At 49.2% G+C, this 15,635-nt stretch overlaps 1 protein-coding gene and 1 long non-coding RNA gene across 4 annotated transcripts; one reads left to right on the forward strand and one right to left on the reverse strand.

Moving 5' to 3' along the window:
- Positions 1-178: 178 nt before the first annotated feature.
- LOC104854551 lies at positions 179-10,908 on the reverse strand. Of its 2 annotated transcripts, none has more exons than XR_778146.1 (4): positions 10,673-10,908; positions 6,032-6,225; positions 2,051-2,211; positions 179-478 (listed from the first exon to the last, which is right to left on the reverse strand). It is a non-coding gene; the product is annotated as an uncharacterized LOC104854551 (long non-coding RNA). The 2 variants fall into 2 exon arrangements; XR_778147.1 differs by lacking the exon at positions 10,673-10,908 and adding an exon at positions 6,507-6,725.
- A 1,069-nt stretch (positions 10,909-11,977) lies between these two features.
- On the forward strand, positions 11,978-14,766 carry Il20 (interleukin 20). 2 transcript variants are annotated; one of them, XM_010613128.1, is made up of 6 exons: positions 11,978-12,144; positions 12,270-12,458; positions 12,711-12,776; positions 12,880-13,032; positions 13,767-13,841; positions 14,418-14,766. In XM_010613128.1, exons 2-6 carry the CDS (start codon positions 12,300-12,302, stop codon positions 14,499-14,501), a joined length of 537 nt encoding a protein of 178 aa, XP_010611430.1. In that variant the 5' UTR covers positions 11,978-12,144; positions 12,270-12,299; the 3' UTR covers positions 14,502-14,766. The 2 variants fall into 2 exon arrangements, with proteins under 2 accessions (XP_010611430.1, XP_010611431.1); XM_010613129.1 differs by lacking the exon at positions 12,270-12,458 and having other exon boundaries at positions 11,978-12,238.
- The last annotated feature ends 869 nt before the right edge of the window (positions 14,767-15,635 follow it).

Consider the following 15,635-nt stretch of genomic DNA (forward strand, 5'->3'; position numbering starts at 1 on the left):
CCACAGACCTCCATTCTCAGGGCCCCCCCACCTCTGACCTTGCCGCACTGGGGAGCACGCCTCTGACGTGGGGGTCCTCGGGGGCCACCTGCGAGCTGCATCTGAACTAAAGCTTGGCTCTCCCCTTCGCCACTCAGTACACTTCTCCATGGAAAGACCAAGAGAGCGGACGTGGGGCGTCTTACCGCTGATTTCCTCTGTATTTGTCTGTCTGCTATTTCTTCATATTCCCTCCCCTTCTTTGGCCCTAATACGTTCTCCAGTGGTGTATGGGTTGGATTGAAGAGAAGACGTTTCTGATGAGGGATGGCTGTCATGGTGACAAATGCAGCCCACCCTGGGCGGAGGAGACGGGGTCCAGGCTACAGTAAGAGGTCCCATTGGGTACTCACCTCTGGACGGATGTCCATAGGGTTTCGGAACACAGGCGCCACCCCTCAATAATGAGAATAACGTGAGAGCTGACATCCACGGTCACCTGTCATGGCCAGGTGCAGAGATTCGTACTTTTATAGGCAGTGACCTGGGCCCCTAGTAACTGTCCCTGGCCAGCTCAAGTGTGCTTTACCCCTGCCTGAGAAAGAGCTTGCACAGTGCATGCATTAGTGGAAAGAACAAGACAACAAGACCCCGAAGTCAGAGAGACCCAGTTCCAGTCCCTGGTGATTGAACAAAGTACTTAATGTTGCCAAGTCTCTGCGTCCTTTTCTGTAAAATGAGACACTAGCACCAGGCACAAAGTATTTCCGTGAACACCAAGCGAGTTGAGGGGTGGGAGGAGCATGGTGGAGTGGAGAGGCACCAGCCCAGAGCCACATGCTGTGTGAAGGCTGCTCTTGCCCCAGCAATAGTCCCAGAGTCCCTTTGGTCCTCCACCATCTATCCTGGATACTGACCTCTTGCACTACCTGCCCCACATGCTAAGTAAAAAGTCAGCATCATTCTGACGGCCTGATGCCTGTGGTGTCCCCGCACTCTGCGTGTGCACCTAGAAACTGAGGCAGGGTTAGAAAACACCCCCAAATTACGCTGTCACTGGACTGACAGGTTGTCGAGAGGGAGGAACTCTCTGAGCGACGTTGGATGGACATCCCTGCACAGTGGCTGGACCATGTAGCTGGAGCATTGTCTCTTCTGGCTTCTGCCAGACCCTGTGGGCCTTTAGTCAGCAGGGTCTGTCCCCACTGCCACGCACCTCACACTGCCTCGTTTTCCCTGCATCTTATTTTGTTTAGTTTGTTTCCCTCCTTGAGTGCAAGCTCCCTGAGGGTGGGCGTAATTTGCTTCTTTCACTGCCTGGCATTAAGCAGATATTAAATTCAGCTTTCTTGAATTAAAGATCTGGATGAATTTAAATAACAACATTAATATAGAACATTTCTATGTAGGGCTTTTTATATGCCAGGCGATAGTCTAATAAACATATGTATTATGTTATACTCTGAATACATATTTTATTTAATTCTCACAACAACCCTACAGAGAAATTCTGAGCATGAAATAAAATGATAAAGGTCACTGCGTTGAATACCGGTAGGACAGATAATTAAACCCTATGCAGGAAACTGGACACAGAGATGTTAAGTAACTTTTTCAAGGTCACACAGCTCAGAAGTAGCAAAGCCAGCCTTCCAGTCCAGGAACGTGGTTTCAAAATGAACTATGATGTCAAAAGCAAAGTGCACTTGTTAAAACACTCATGAGCCGGGCAGAATTTATGTTTTCTCCTTAACTCCTCAGGATTATCCTGAAGGTAAACAAGCCTGGTTATACAGACGCAGAGATCTGAAGCTGAGAGAGCAGCAACAATAGCCCTAAGGCCAGGCTGCAGGCCGTGAGACTAGGGTTCAAACACAGACGCCCTGCTGGCGGCCTCACTGCGAGAGGCAGGTTCCCTGGTGTGGTCATCCACGCCTGTGAGGGAGGAATGTGGGCATCTGCGCTGGTGAAGAGAAGAAGGAGATGAAGAAAGACAAGGAGGAGAAAGAGGAGGGAGAGGAGGAAAAGGAGCGGGCAGAGCCCTAGGAAGAGGAGCCCCCCTCTGTCTCACCAGGCTTTTTACCACAAACTCTGTCTCTCGCCAGCTTCCCCTGTTGTCCACCCGCCCTTTCCTAACTTTCGGGTTTGAAGAACGTGGTCCTCTGCTTTTGGTGCACAGCAGGCCTGGCAGATACGGCTTTTTCTTCACAGAGCTGACGAAGAAATAAATACCTGTGAAGGAACCAAGTATAACATTAGCTTCCAGCCCTTCTTCACCCTCTGTCAGCCCCTGGTCATCGCCTGGAGAAACCTAGGCTCACTTTTGACCGCAAAGGTACAAGGGGAGGGAGCCCAGATGGGGTGCACTTTCAGGCAGGATCTCATTCCAAATTCGAAGGAGGCCCAGGAGGTTGGAGTTTTCACCCTCAGGTGGTCGGTGGAGCGGGCTGGGGTGCAGGGAGGCGGGGGAACTTGGCTAAGACCCCAGCAGCGGAGCCGGGAGGTGAACCCAGACCCTCTTCTCAAGTTTTCTTGGCCTGGGCTGTGGTTATGTAGCCCAGGGCCCAGCTCACGACACCAACTGCCCGCTATGCAGATTATTAAACCAGGATGCACTGGGGCCCTGGGCTTACAGGAAACAAATCTGGACCAACACAGAGCACAGGAGCAGAGGCTGACAGGTGAACGTGTCCCGCGATGTTCCTGGCCTGTCCTTCCAATCCACAACCTTACTTAGTCCCATCCTGGGACATCGCTTGCACCGGGAGACCCCACGAAGCTGTGGACTCAGCCCGAGTGTGGGTGGAGCAGGGGCCAAACTGCTGACAGCCACACCTGCAGGCAGCTGCTATTTAGAATCCTAGGCTTGCCCGGAAGCTTAGCCTGACAGGCAAGTGACAGGCTTTCGTGTGACTTCAGATAGTTTCCTAAACCTGAGCCTCATTTTCCTCTTTTGTACGGCGAGGGAGGTATCTACCCCACGGACTGTTACATGGAGTTGAGATCCTGTTTGTACAATGCCCTGTATGTAGTAAGTGCTTATTACAAATGATGGTTGTGACTATTTTCTGATTCTCTGCCCTTGTGATCTTATTTGCCATAAAACAGAGTTGTTTGAGGACAGCCTTCCTCTTCCATGTCTGTGAACTGGCAAGCGAGACCAGGCAGGGATGCTGGCTGAGGACGGTGTATCCCGGCCAGATGTGGAGCTCTGTGGCTCTCTGCTGAGTTGCTGCTCAGGGCCTTGCAGCATCTGCACAGCCAGCCAGGCCCTGGCAGCCTTCCTGGCCTCCCTGCAGCTGGCCCAACGCCTGCCTTCCTTCTCACGGCGCTCATAGGGCAGAATTCTCCCTGGACTCCATCCAGAACTTGCGAGCTTCTGGCCCATGGATCACGGTGCTTGGGTGGACAAATCCTAGAACAGGCCACATGCTCAGATGCCCCTTGTGGCTGGGAGTGCAGGCCGGATGGGGTGGCGGCACCAATAAGCCCTTTCCGCAAGGAGCTCAAGCAGAGGTCAGCACTGTCTCTGATCAAGGAGTCTGGGAGGGAACAGCCTCACAAAACCTCCATGAGCTCTAGCATCTTCTAGACACTGTTTACACTCCACATTCTTGCCAGCCCAGCTGGGTCTGAGTGAAGAGCTGAGCTCTGGAAAAGAAACCCGTCTGTGCAGGGGCAAGGCAAGGCCAGGCACTGGGAGAGGGCCCGGAAGCAGTTCTGTAGCAGGAGATAAAGTCACTCAGCTTCCCCTACTGGAATCCTCTGACTGGCCACTTTCCCAGACCCTGTACCTCAGTTTCCTTATTGGAGAAATGAAGCGAATACTCATACCTTAACTCATAACCGACATTTCTTTAACTAGAAGGTACACGGTATGTAATTGCTACAAACAAAAACACCACCGGTCACCTCTGCTCCATCTGAACTCTATCCCATGCAGAGACTTCACTTTTCAGAAACCTCACCTCACCTCGGGGCAGAAAGTAGGCTTCCTCCTTCTGTGACTTCTCTACAACTTATTCATGTCCCTTAGGATGCAGAATGGTTTCCCATTTATCAACAAGTCAGAGATATCTCAGCCACATCCGCTCTCTCCAGAGTCCCGAGGGCACAGCTGCTCTGCCGCTCTCGGTAAATGACGGTCACTGCAGGGGAGGACAGGCCACCTCAGTGGTGTAGGCAGCACCCTCTTGGAGCAAGCCAGTGCCCTTGGGAACTGCTCAGGCATTCTCATGTTCTCTATTGGGAACCTCTATCCCGCTCCATTTCCTGGTCTTTAGTCCATGGCAAGAGCTCTGTTTTTCCGTCTGACCTGCTGGGCATTGGTTCTGCCCCCACATCCTGTCTTAATGGTCCTCAATTCTATATCTTGCATCCTGAAGTCCAGTGCCTCTCACCCACCAGGCTCTGGGGTGCTAATCCGGGAGGTGTGTGGTCCCAGGGTGCAGGCTATGGGTTGTCTTCTCTCCGGCACGGCCAGCAGCAACAGCAGTGGCGCCTGCCCACAGAGGTAGGGGGTTCTTGGGCCAGCGGGTCGCAGGTGGGAGAGCGAAGCCCAGACACACCGGGTCCACTTCTCTTCTTCGCCTCCCAGTGTCTACAAACCACTCTTACAGCTGGCTGAGAAGAGCAAGTTCAGGTCTAGAGCAGATACTCCTGCAGCAGCGTGCAGTGGGATCTGTGTGCTGACGCCTTCTGAGGTCCTGCGGGAACATCAGATGGCTGGGAATGGTGTCCACCGAGAAAGTTATGGATAGCGGAGACCTGAATCTCTCTGCAGGGAACTTGGAAATGAATGCGTGCTCTGAATTAGTGAGGGAAGCACATCAATGAGCAAGTCTGTTGGACTCTTGGGATGGGCATGATGTCGATGTGGGATTCTGAGCAGGTTACCCAAGGAAAAACAGCCAAAGCAACGTGGAGCCTCAGAGCACAGCTCTGCCGTCTGCAGGTCATTGCACTCATGCTCCTTCCCAACCTTCCGCCCTTACCTCCCCTAGCACCCGCGGGGCCAGCACCCCGCAGGCTACCTGGCCTTGGAGTCCTGTCCAGCTGTCCTCATGGCTGTCCTCATGGCTTCTGACCCTGCCACTGTCTCTCCACACCCAAAGCTCACAGAGACATTTGTGCTTTGGGGTTTTGCTTAAAGAAAACTTGCTCTGAGAAACCTTCTTGGATACCACTCTTCCTTTAGAAGTCATTTGAAAGATACAAATAAAACAATGCTGAGATCCCACCTCACCCCAGAAAGAATGGCCGCTATCAAGAAATCAGCCAAGAACAAATGCTGGCGGGGCTGTGGGGAGAAAGGAACCCTTCTCTACTGCTGGTGGGAGTGCAGACTGGTGCAACCACTGAGGAAATCAGTGTGGAGATTCCCCAAAGAATTAGGATTAGAGGACCCATTTGACCCAGCTATTCCCCTACTTGGTATCTTCCCAAAAGAATGAAAAGAATCATACCACAGCGATATATGTGCACCCATGTGCATAGCAGCACAGTTTGTAATAGCTAAATCTTGAAAATAGCCCAATTGCCCCTCAACTAGAGACTGGATAAAGAAGATGTGGCTTTTTATAAAATTGTACTACTCAGCCACAAATAATGAGAAATTGGAGACATTTATAGCTAAATGGTTGCACACTGAGGCCATACACTTAAGTGAAATAAATAGGACACACGTATAAATACCAAGTAGTTTCTCTGGTGTGAGAACTGAAAGTGTAAATAAGGATCAAAAGGTGTTGTAATAGATACTGTGAAACAGGAAGGAAAGGTCCAAAGGGGAAGGGGAAATGAGATTGGATGTGGAAAGAAGGGAATGGAATTAATACAAGAAAATGAAAAAATGGAAACAAAGTCTTTGTAAATAGGGAGGGGTAGGGGGTTGGAGGGAGAGCAAGGGAGTGGGGAAAAAATAAGAATCAAGGTATATTATGTAAAGGTACAAGATCCCAGTGATGAATGTCAGCATATACCTAAAAATGTATACCTAAAAATGTAACAATAAACTTAATAAAAACAGAGAAGAAGTCATCCGATCCCTCACCTCTCCCCCAAATGCCAGTGAGGAACGAAGCTCTGAGTTTTTCTGGGGGAAGCACCTCCCGGCACCATCCCTCCTAGTCCCACAGAGCGCTTCTCGCTTCTCAGGCTGCAGGTCACCGCTGGGGAGGGGCCCACCATGGCGCCGGTCTCGGTCCTCTCGTCCAGCAAGGCACTTTCTCTGTGTCGTGGATTTCTCTGGTACATCAATGAAAATTAAGGTCTTTATTCACAACAGTGTGTCTAAATGCATAAGACAATTATAAAAGAAGTCAATAGTAAAACACAGCTGTCAAGGTACAGAAATGACAAGTAGGTTTTTAAAAATATATGTGAATGTGTTTGTTAGTTGACACGAGCCGGCAACTTTTCTCACTGGTGATGACTGCAAATGACCTCGTGAGAAATTTGGAAGAAGGCACTGCAGTGGGACCCTCGGTGACACAGTCATCTATACTGTGGGTGTTTGCGTTTCTTACCTGTGTTCGTAAAGGAAGCGAACACTTCTGATTGGAGGTCAGTGAAAAGAAAAGCTGCAATTTCCTCCCATTTCCCTTCTGGGTTGAGAAGGCCGTCGGAGAGGCTCCGTCCCCCTCCCTGTCCTCCAAATGCTCGTGGAGAGAGTCCAGAGAGACCAAGACTTAACCGCTTTGGTTCCCCTCGGGTCAATGCAGGCCAGCATCTGCACCTGGGAGGGTCTCCGGGCTTGCGTGAAGGCAAAAGGAGAACTGAGTAAACCCCTTTCTAGGCTGGCCTTCATTTTTGCTCCTGGCTCTGCACCCAGGGGTGGGAGAAGCTTCTCCGTGTCTCTCACTGTAGGCAGAGGGGAGGTGCAGGGAGGGGTGGCAGGCGGAGGGAGCCACCCCTGGGGACTCACCGTGTCAGGGGTTTTCAGGAGCAAGGAGGGCAGCCAGTGGAGCTGGTCCACCAGAGCATGATAGAAAAATGCAGGAAAGGGAAATGCCGTCATCCCGCTGGCCGCTCTGTAGACCAGGAACTGAAAGTGCATTTCCGGGACTACAGGCAGCCGCTTGCTCATCCTTACCCTGCTTGTCCCCCAGGAAAATTCCTAGCAAAATTCCCAGCACTGCCAGCCTGGAGTAGCAAAGGCTTCTACCAGCCTGCCGCTCCAGGAGCTGAGTCACTCCCTGCAGCAGATGCCCAAGCCACTGGATTTTCCTGCAGTGGTGCAACTGGGCAGGAAGTTGGATGTCAGCTGCTGTGACTGCGTAGACAGGGGAAACCCTGAACTGCAAACTCAGGACTGGCCGTGGGAAAAGGGCATGCTGGATTTTCTTCTTGATGTCTAGAAATATTGTTTCCTGCCCCCAGGTGGCTTGCTTAGGATGCTGAGTGGGTTTGCTAAGCAGGGATTCTCTTCCCTCTGTCCAGTGTATTTTCAGAATGACTTTTGCTCTGTTTAAATGTGGAGCCACAGTTTTGAAATCCCACTTTCTCAAGTCGGCTTGATGTGTACAAGCAAGTACCTCTGACTTCTCTGCCACCGCAGCCTCCCAGTCTGTGCTGATCGAGAACCAGCTGTGTGCCAAGCCCTTGCTGCCCATACACAGGTTTCACCATGTCTCTCCCCAACTCTGAGTCCCTTCCATGGCTCCCTATTGCCTTAGGGGGGAAACAGAATTATAGCGTCAAGGAGGCCCAGTCGAAAGGGATTTAAGAAATCGTTGAATATATTCTTCCAGTTTCTCAAGACTACTCAAGGGGGTGAAGGTAAGACTAGAGCTGGAACCTAGACCTCTCGGCTCCTAGTTTGCATGTGTGCTCCTTGCCATGATACCTGGTCACCGATGCTGTCATATTTCTAAATTCATCGCTTCCTGCACATGTGCACAAGACTCGACGCCGGCCCAGCAAATCCGCCTGTCAGCCCTCAGGGACTCAGAGGCTGTTGCAGCCCGGGCTCATCTCCAATCTGAGTGCCCTTTGTGTTCCCTAGTCCTCCTCCCTGCCCTCTCCCTCATCTTTGCCCATTTCAGGTCTGCTGGTCTCCCAGGGCTCAGCGGACGGCTCTGGCCCTGTGCTCCCCAGCACTTCCTTTCTGTATGTTTGTACACCGACTTTCTTGGAGGTTCTCCAGCACCTCTCTAGCTCCCCACCTCACCAAGGATGAAATCAGCGCAGAGCCACAGGCCCAGTGGGCACTTCACAGGCATTCATCAGAGTGTCTTGCACGTAGCAGGCATTTCATAAACGTCACTTAAATCCACTCCACGAGATGCAAGAATAATAAAAATCACCTTACGTACTTAAAGTCTTGTATAAATATTCCTCCTGCCAACTCAGTGAGCCAGAGAGTTAATTCCATTGTTTGATGAAACCCCAAATGCCTGCAGGGTGAAAGGACTAGTCTAAGTCCCCAGAGATCACACTGAAAGTTGGTGGGAGAGTGGACACTGGAATTGGGTCTCCTGGCACTCAGACCCACAGGAACAGTGTGCTAATACCTTCTACATGCTTTCAGCTCAAGACTCATTTCTTTTGCCAGAATTGCAATGTAGGGAAAGCTTCTCTCCCAGTTTCCTCTTTAAAGGAAGCTACTTACTAGGGAAAGGGGGTTCAAAATGGGTTAAAAGTGCCATGCACTGGAACGAACACTTAGTGAGTTCGACTTCTGTCTGCCTCTTGCCAGCCAAGTGCCCCTGCAGCAAGCGACTTAACCTCTTTGAACTATAGTTTCCCCACTTTTAAAACAAGTATTGGACTAGCTGTACTGAAAATCACTTGCAGCTCTAATGACTCAGGAGGGATAATTTCGTTTGGTAGGGGCATTGCTGGCATGGGTATACAAATCCTGAATCCAGAAGGTTCTCGGATCTTCTAGATCTTACTAGAAAAGATCCTGTAGTGTGGAAGGGAGCTCTGGGTTTCCTGTAAGTTAAATCATGGAGCTTTAGGACGTAGTGCAAAGACAAAATGATTATAAATCAATATATTTGTTCAATGGTCACTAAATATTAACTGAGCAAGATGAACAAGGAGCTCTCAGGCCAGTAGGAGAAATATAAGGAAAAGTTGTAATTGACTGTGCTGAGTACAAAAAGTATACAGAAGGTAAAGGTAAGGGGAAGAGAGGTAAGAGTCAATTACGCCTTAGGAAATGGGGGTAGAGGGAGAGTTTAAGGTGAGGTAAGGAAAGGTTCATAGAGGAAATATATTCAATCGAATTCAATTTTCTATGAAAATTTGGTGGAATTTATATAGAATGTGATTTGGGACTTAGCCAAAGAAATTTAAATAATATAGTACTTTGATATATGAAAAGGCAATACTTGGTTATAGTATTATGCATGAAAAACTAAGATTAATTAACAATTTCAGGTAGCATAAAACAAAGCAGTTGGGTTTTCTTCGTTAATAGAATTGATTGGCATGAGTAAAGCTTATACAGGCCTCGATTTATTGAGAATCTGGATTTCAAGTGCTCTTTTCAGATCACATTTCTCAATTTTACTTTACTCACACTTGGGGGTGAGCACAAGAAATTGTTTAATTAGCACTAATGGTGGAAAAGCAGGAAAGAGCTTAAATAAAGAAATACTTAGATTAGATATCCACATATATTCGCCACATTTGTCAAGCATGACAGTGAAGAATAATGATCTTCTCTTCCAGGGAATTTTAGGAAGACAGTGATAGGTATTCCAAATAGCATCATTAAAAAACAGAATAAAAGAAACTCTCTTGAGGACTGGGGATGTAGCTCAGTTGTACTTCACCTGCCTGGCAAGCACAAGGTCCTGGGCTTGATCCTCAGTATCTCAAAACAAAGAACAAAACCCCAAAACCCAAAACAAAGAGCATCTTGATCCAATAGGTAGAAAAAGCAAAGAACCATTGAATGTCAGAACTGAAAAAAAAAATTGTGCATTACCTTTTGTGTTGCTTTTATTTTACATAGTAATAAAGTGAAATCCAAAACTGCAAGATGATATGCCAATGTCATCAGATTAACTGTGAAATTTCTGGATTTAAATAAGAGATCTCAGTTTTATATATTGAGTAGGAAAAAAAGTGAGAAAAGAAGCACAGTATAGCCTCTACCATCTTGATCTCTTTCAAAACATTTTGAGGAATTCATTTCAGATGCTTTGAGTGTAACTTGGCCTGGAAGTATGATCCTAGATAATGTACTAGTTCCTGTCTAAGAGACTCCTCCAGCTCACTGGGGAGAAAGGATTAAGGCCCATGAAACAGGAGGCTCTCCCGGGCCAAAGGAAAGCCTGTTATTGGAAGTCAGAGCAGGGAGGGGTGGATATAGGCCACACTAGTTCAGGAATAAAGGATTGAGGTCTCCTTCAGGGATGACTGGTGGAGAGAAGAGAGCTCATGTAGGAAAACAAGGGTGGAAATAGCAAAGGAGAAACAGCAGAAATGAACTCCCGGTGTCTGGAGTCTGGGAGAAACTTGATTAAGGGGATCTGGATTAAGAAGAATTTGGTTAAGGAGACCAAGCAGGAAGGTAGAAGCAGAATGAGGTACATCCTTTACTCACATTTACTGGCAGTAACTCCTTGAGGCAGTGCTTCTTGGAGGAGGAAGAGTGTGCCTTTAAGCAGCCTGAGGACCTTAAGAAGTGCAGTGCCACCCGCCATCCATGAAATTCCAAGGAACTTCCAGTGCTCACCTGCACAAGCTCAGGTCCTTCCCGTGATACATCCATGGTCTTGAGTCGGCTTGAAACGGATTCCCAGGAGACCAGAGCTGTGACCCCTCCAGAGCTCAGGTAAGACACCTTTCCACATGGTTCTGGGGATCAGCCTAGGTCTCTCAGTCGTCTACCCAGGTCGGCCATGACCAACGGAGTCATTTCACTAGCACGGAATTTCTTAGCTGGCAAGGAATTTTCACATCCACCTTTGTTCTTCACTACCGAGCACAACACTCAGGACAGCAGTGCCCAATAAATGCTGACTAATTGTCAAGCTTATGGTAGATTTACTGTATATCTACTAAGTTCAAGGCAACTAACAAAAATCTCTACTTAAAGCGAATGGCCACTCACTGTGCTGGCTGCACACAGTACAGATTATTCTAGTCAGAGATGAGTTCCTGGGGTATATTTAATTACCACCATTTCTGGGTTAAGAAAATGAAATTCAAAGGGATGCTTTGACTTGTTCACAAGGTCACATAAAGGTAGGGTGGCCGGCCAACTCATTGTGATGTCCCGTCACCCCCCTCGGGCCTGGGCAAACTGGCCACCTGAAGGGAGCTTGTGGAGCAGGGATTTGTTACACAGTTCTGATTGTTCTGTTTTATTCCCTTCCTACATTTGGCAGTATTGTGGGTGGTCATGAATGCTAGAACATGCCTAGCATACTGCCTGGCACATCGGAAAAATTCATGAAGTGGTAATGGTTGTCACATATCATCATCCCAAACTAACCTCTTACAGAGCAAACTCACCCCCACGAAACCACAAGGCCCCGGCTGCCTTCCTTAGGACCTTCACCTGGCCTCTAGCCTGAGAGGCAGGGCCAGGAGAGGGTGTTCTGGCATCTGCTCTCCTGCAGGGGGCGCTGCGGAGCCCAGGTTCCTCTGCAGGGAGAAGCCTGTGGAGGAGAAGCCAGCCAATTGCCTAGCAGGTTTTGCCTTACTGACAATGGAATTGTTATGAAATCACTGACTTTCTATTTGCCTTTGGGGCTGCAATGAACCTATTATTTTCGAATAACTACTCTAATCTCAGGCAGATGCCAAACAGAACTAAGTTCGTCTGCCCTGCTGTGGCCATAACATTCTGACGATTTATCCGCCAAATGTTTTTGGTGGCACAGCCACAGCTTCTGTGAGATTCTGTGTTTTCCCTCTTACCCCGCGGGTCTAGGGGAGCAGAAGAGAGTGCTGCACTGGCACTCAGGAAGAGAAGCCTATCTACGTCAATTTTCCAAAACAAGTTTTGACATTTCTCATAAAATGTCATCCTCTGTGTATTCACCCCAGCTACCAGCTTCTCCAGGCCTTGCCTGCTGGGTGATGACGGTGGGGCCAGGTTGGTGACATAATAAAGGAGCTCGGCCCGTGGTCCGACCGGCTCTCAGAGCCTGCACAGACGTCCGAAGGCTTCTCTTTGCAGGAGTTTCTGCAGGTTTCTTAGTGAGTTGTGTGAAAGGGCTGTGCTGTGAGGGGCCAGACGAGGCTCTTGACCCCAGTGGCTGGATTGGTTTCCTAAGGGTCACACATGGAATCAGTAAGTCATATTCTTTCCTTCGACTTCCCAGCTCCTGTGGTCTCCCGATTCTCGGAGTAAGATGAAAACCTCTGGCCTTGCCTTTGGTCTTCTCTCTGCTATATTTTATCTCCTCTGCACTCCTTCATCTGGGCTCCAGACCCTCCATTTGGGAAGCTGTGTGATCATCACAAACCTCCAGAAAATACAGAGTGAATTCTCTGAGATTCGGGACAGTGTGGTATGTGAGGGAAACACCCACCTCTTGTCCCCTTCTTGTCCACCTCCTTCCCAGGCAGCCCTGTCCGTGTGTTTATGCAAAAAGCCAGGCCGGGGACTCCCTTACCGTCATGATGCATTCTGGAGAGATAGCTGCGGTTTCTAAATTAAAAGTGTTTCGACAGGAAAGCCTCCCACCAGGCCTGGCAGGAGTCAAATTCCATGGCAGCACTCCCTGACCTGTCTCACTTTGTCTTCCCTTCTTCTGTTTTAGCAAGCCAATGACCAAAACATCGACTTCAGAGTCTTAAGGAACGCTGGATCTTTGCAAGACACAGAGGTACGTGCTCAGGGAGGAAGCACGAAGCCAGGGTGTCTGCGTCACCTGGGCCTTGTCTTCTTCTCCCTCCCCCTCCTCCCAGAAACACTGCTTTTCTTTGCAGCCTTCAGACCGGTGCTGCCTCCTCCGCCACTTACTCGGACTCTACCTGGACAGAGTATTCCGGAACTACCAGACTTCTGATCATCACACGCTCCGGAAGATCAGCAGTCTAGCGAATTCCTTTCTGACTATCAAAAAGGACCTCCAGCTCTGTGTGAGTGAAGGTCTTGGGTAACAGCGTCCGTCTGAGCCACCCAGCTTTCTTTCCCAGCCCTTTCGGTGAAGGATGGAGAAACTGAGTCCAAGAGCTCTGATGATCTGTGTTGAGTCATGTGATAAGGTACAGGGGTGCCTCATTTAATTTGTTCCACGACTCTGGTTGCAACCAGATTGCAAGACTTTTGAGTGTATGCTGTTTGCAAAAAGTACTTTGCACAGTTTAAAGAACTATAAATGTTGGCAATTTAGGTAGGTACTTAGTGTTCATGATAATTATGTTGTCCGTGAAATTCCCCTTTTCTATAGGTGAGGTGTCCTATAGTGTACTAGTGCATCTCGTGTGCAGGCCGCCCAATCAGCAGGCTTGGTTCGGGGAATGCAGGCTGAATAGGGTCTGGGAATCTAGTTCTGTCTTCCCAAGAAATGCTCTGGGATGGACAAGAAGAGCTGGGCTGGGCGTGCCAGGTGGGGCACAGTGGGCACAAACTCCTTCAGCATTGCCACTTTCTAAAAAGCTGTGATCAGCTGCATAGTTGAGGCTGAAAAGCTGGTTTCCTCTTCTAGCTAATGATTAATTTAATGATTCTAAATAAGGTTGGGCAGCGGTTTTCTACAGGAAATAAGCATTCATAGGATTGTGGGTGAAACAATTCTCACGTGCTCATGTCCCCGGGAAGGGCAGAAACCCCACATTTTAAATAATTTTGACATTCTTTCGGTCCCTTTTAGCATACCTACACGACATGCCATTGTGGGGAGGAAGCAACGGAGAAATACAGGCAGATTCTGAGTCACTTTGAGCAGGTATAAGCTTTCTGGCCGTGGTTTCAGACCAAGACCACAGACGGGTGGGATGGATGCCTGTGCTGGGAGAAGCCCCTCGGCCCTCAGCCTAACCTAGGTGGAAGAGTGCGCTCTGCCCGGTGCTGTGGGGATGGGAAGGGAGCGGCCTCTCCACAAGCCCACAAGTCCCTCAGAGACATCTGCGTCTTCCAGCTGCACAAATGACGGGCGATCACTTTCTGTTCATTCATAAACCTACACATTCCTGCAAAAGCATGCATTCCATACCCGTGGTGTGCTGCTACACTTCTGGCACCTTCCGGGAAGCTGGGTCCACTCCTCACTGACTGCTCCTCCTTTAAGACTCAGCTTCAGCACCCTCTGCAGCAAGGTCCTGGCTATGGCTTTCAGAGCTCGGTGCCCACCCAGCCGTCCTGTGGGGTCTCTGTCCTTTCCTCCCCACACTGAAGCTCAGCTGGCTGCTGCTTTTGCCTGCTGCCCTTGCTCCTCTGGGGATTTCCTGAGTCCGAGGGGGGTAAACCTGGAGCAAACGTGTCTGGAGTATTTCCTAAGCACTCGCATTTGTATCTCTTTCAGCTTGAGCCTCAGGCAGCCGCAGTGAAGGTCCTGGGGGAGCTAGACATTCTTCTGCGCTGGATGAAGGAGACAGAACAGGGGTGAAGGGAGTCTGCTGAGAGTACTCCTGGCCAAGAGCCCCAGGCCTCAGGATCCCAGGGACACCACCGAAACCACCATCTCTTCACCGTGAATTAATTCAGTGCTGGTCACCGTGCATATTATTTATTATTTCTTTCTTTACCTAGTTGTCTTTAAATGCCCCCCATCTCAACTTAGACCATATCTTTACAAGAGTTTTAGAACACCTGATGTTGGATATATTTATTGATTAATATATTTATTTATTTTTGCTGTTGAACTTATTTTTGTACTTGAACAAGAGGCTGTTAAAAAAAACCCTCACAGGTTACATTTATAACCTGACTAGAACAGGTGATGTGTTTTTATACAGTAAACAAATTCTAGAAGCGCGGCTGGTCGTTTTATTAAATTAGGGGCACACATGCTGTGGCCAAGGCTCTGTGAGATATTTAAAATTAAACGAATGACTGCTTATTGTGAGTTATGGATGAAGATGTTCTTAGAGGAATTTACAGACCTCTCTTGGAATGACTGAGCTCCCCACCCCAGCGCCCAAGCGGCACAGCCAACATGCATTTATACAAATAGAGTTTCCTTTTGCGTGATACCTGCTTGGAGTTTGCAAGCGCTTCCAGGGAGTAGTGATGCTGAGGCTGAGCCTTCTGGCTTTCTGGAAAGCCTCGGTGGGAGGCAGGGCCTTCTTTCTCCCACAGTCTCACGGGCAGCTCTTCCCCGAACCGCTCGCCTCTCTGATTTCACAGCTGTCCTCAGTGTGACGGGGCTAGGGCTCCGGTTGGGGCTCCGGCCTTCCCTGCTTCTGCCTCCTGGCTGGGAGCTTGGCTCTCTCCCCACCCCATGTTGCTTCTCAGCCTGGTTCCCATCCTCTCGCCTCAGGAGTCTTGATTGGAACCTCAATCACAATGCTCTGTTATGAGGGTTAAGAACACACAGTGGGGTGGTTCCTGCGTGCTGTCCATGGATCCCTTCCCATGGTGGATTCTGTCCAGTCCCAGAGTTGAAGTGATTGCCGGATTGAGCCTCCGTCTTTGTGTCCAAATATTAGGTCAAAGCGTATTACCCTGGCCTTCCTCATAATGCACTCTGCTTCCCTGGACTCCTAGGCGACAGGAGTCCTCACCTGGCCTGGTTTACTTC

Source organism: Fukomys damarensis, unplaced genomic scaffold (assembly GCF_012274545.1).
Source record: "Fukomys damarensis isolate Sample0158 unplaced genomic scaffold, DMR_v1.0_HiC HiC_scaffold_11, whole genome shotgun sequence".
In the NCBI taxonomy this organism is placed as follows: Eukaryota; Metazoa; Chordata; class Mammalia; order Rodentia; family Bathyergidae; genus Fukomys; species Fukomys damarensis.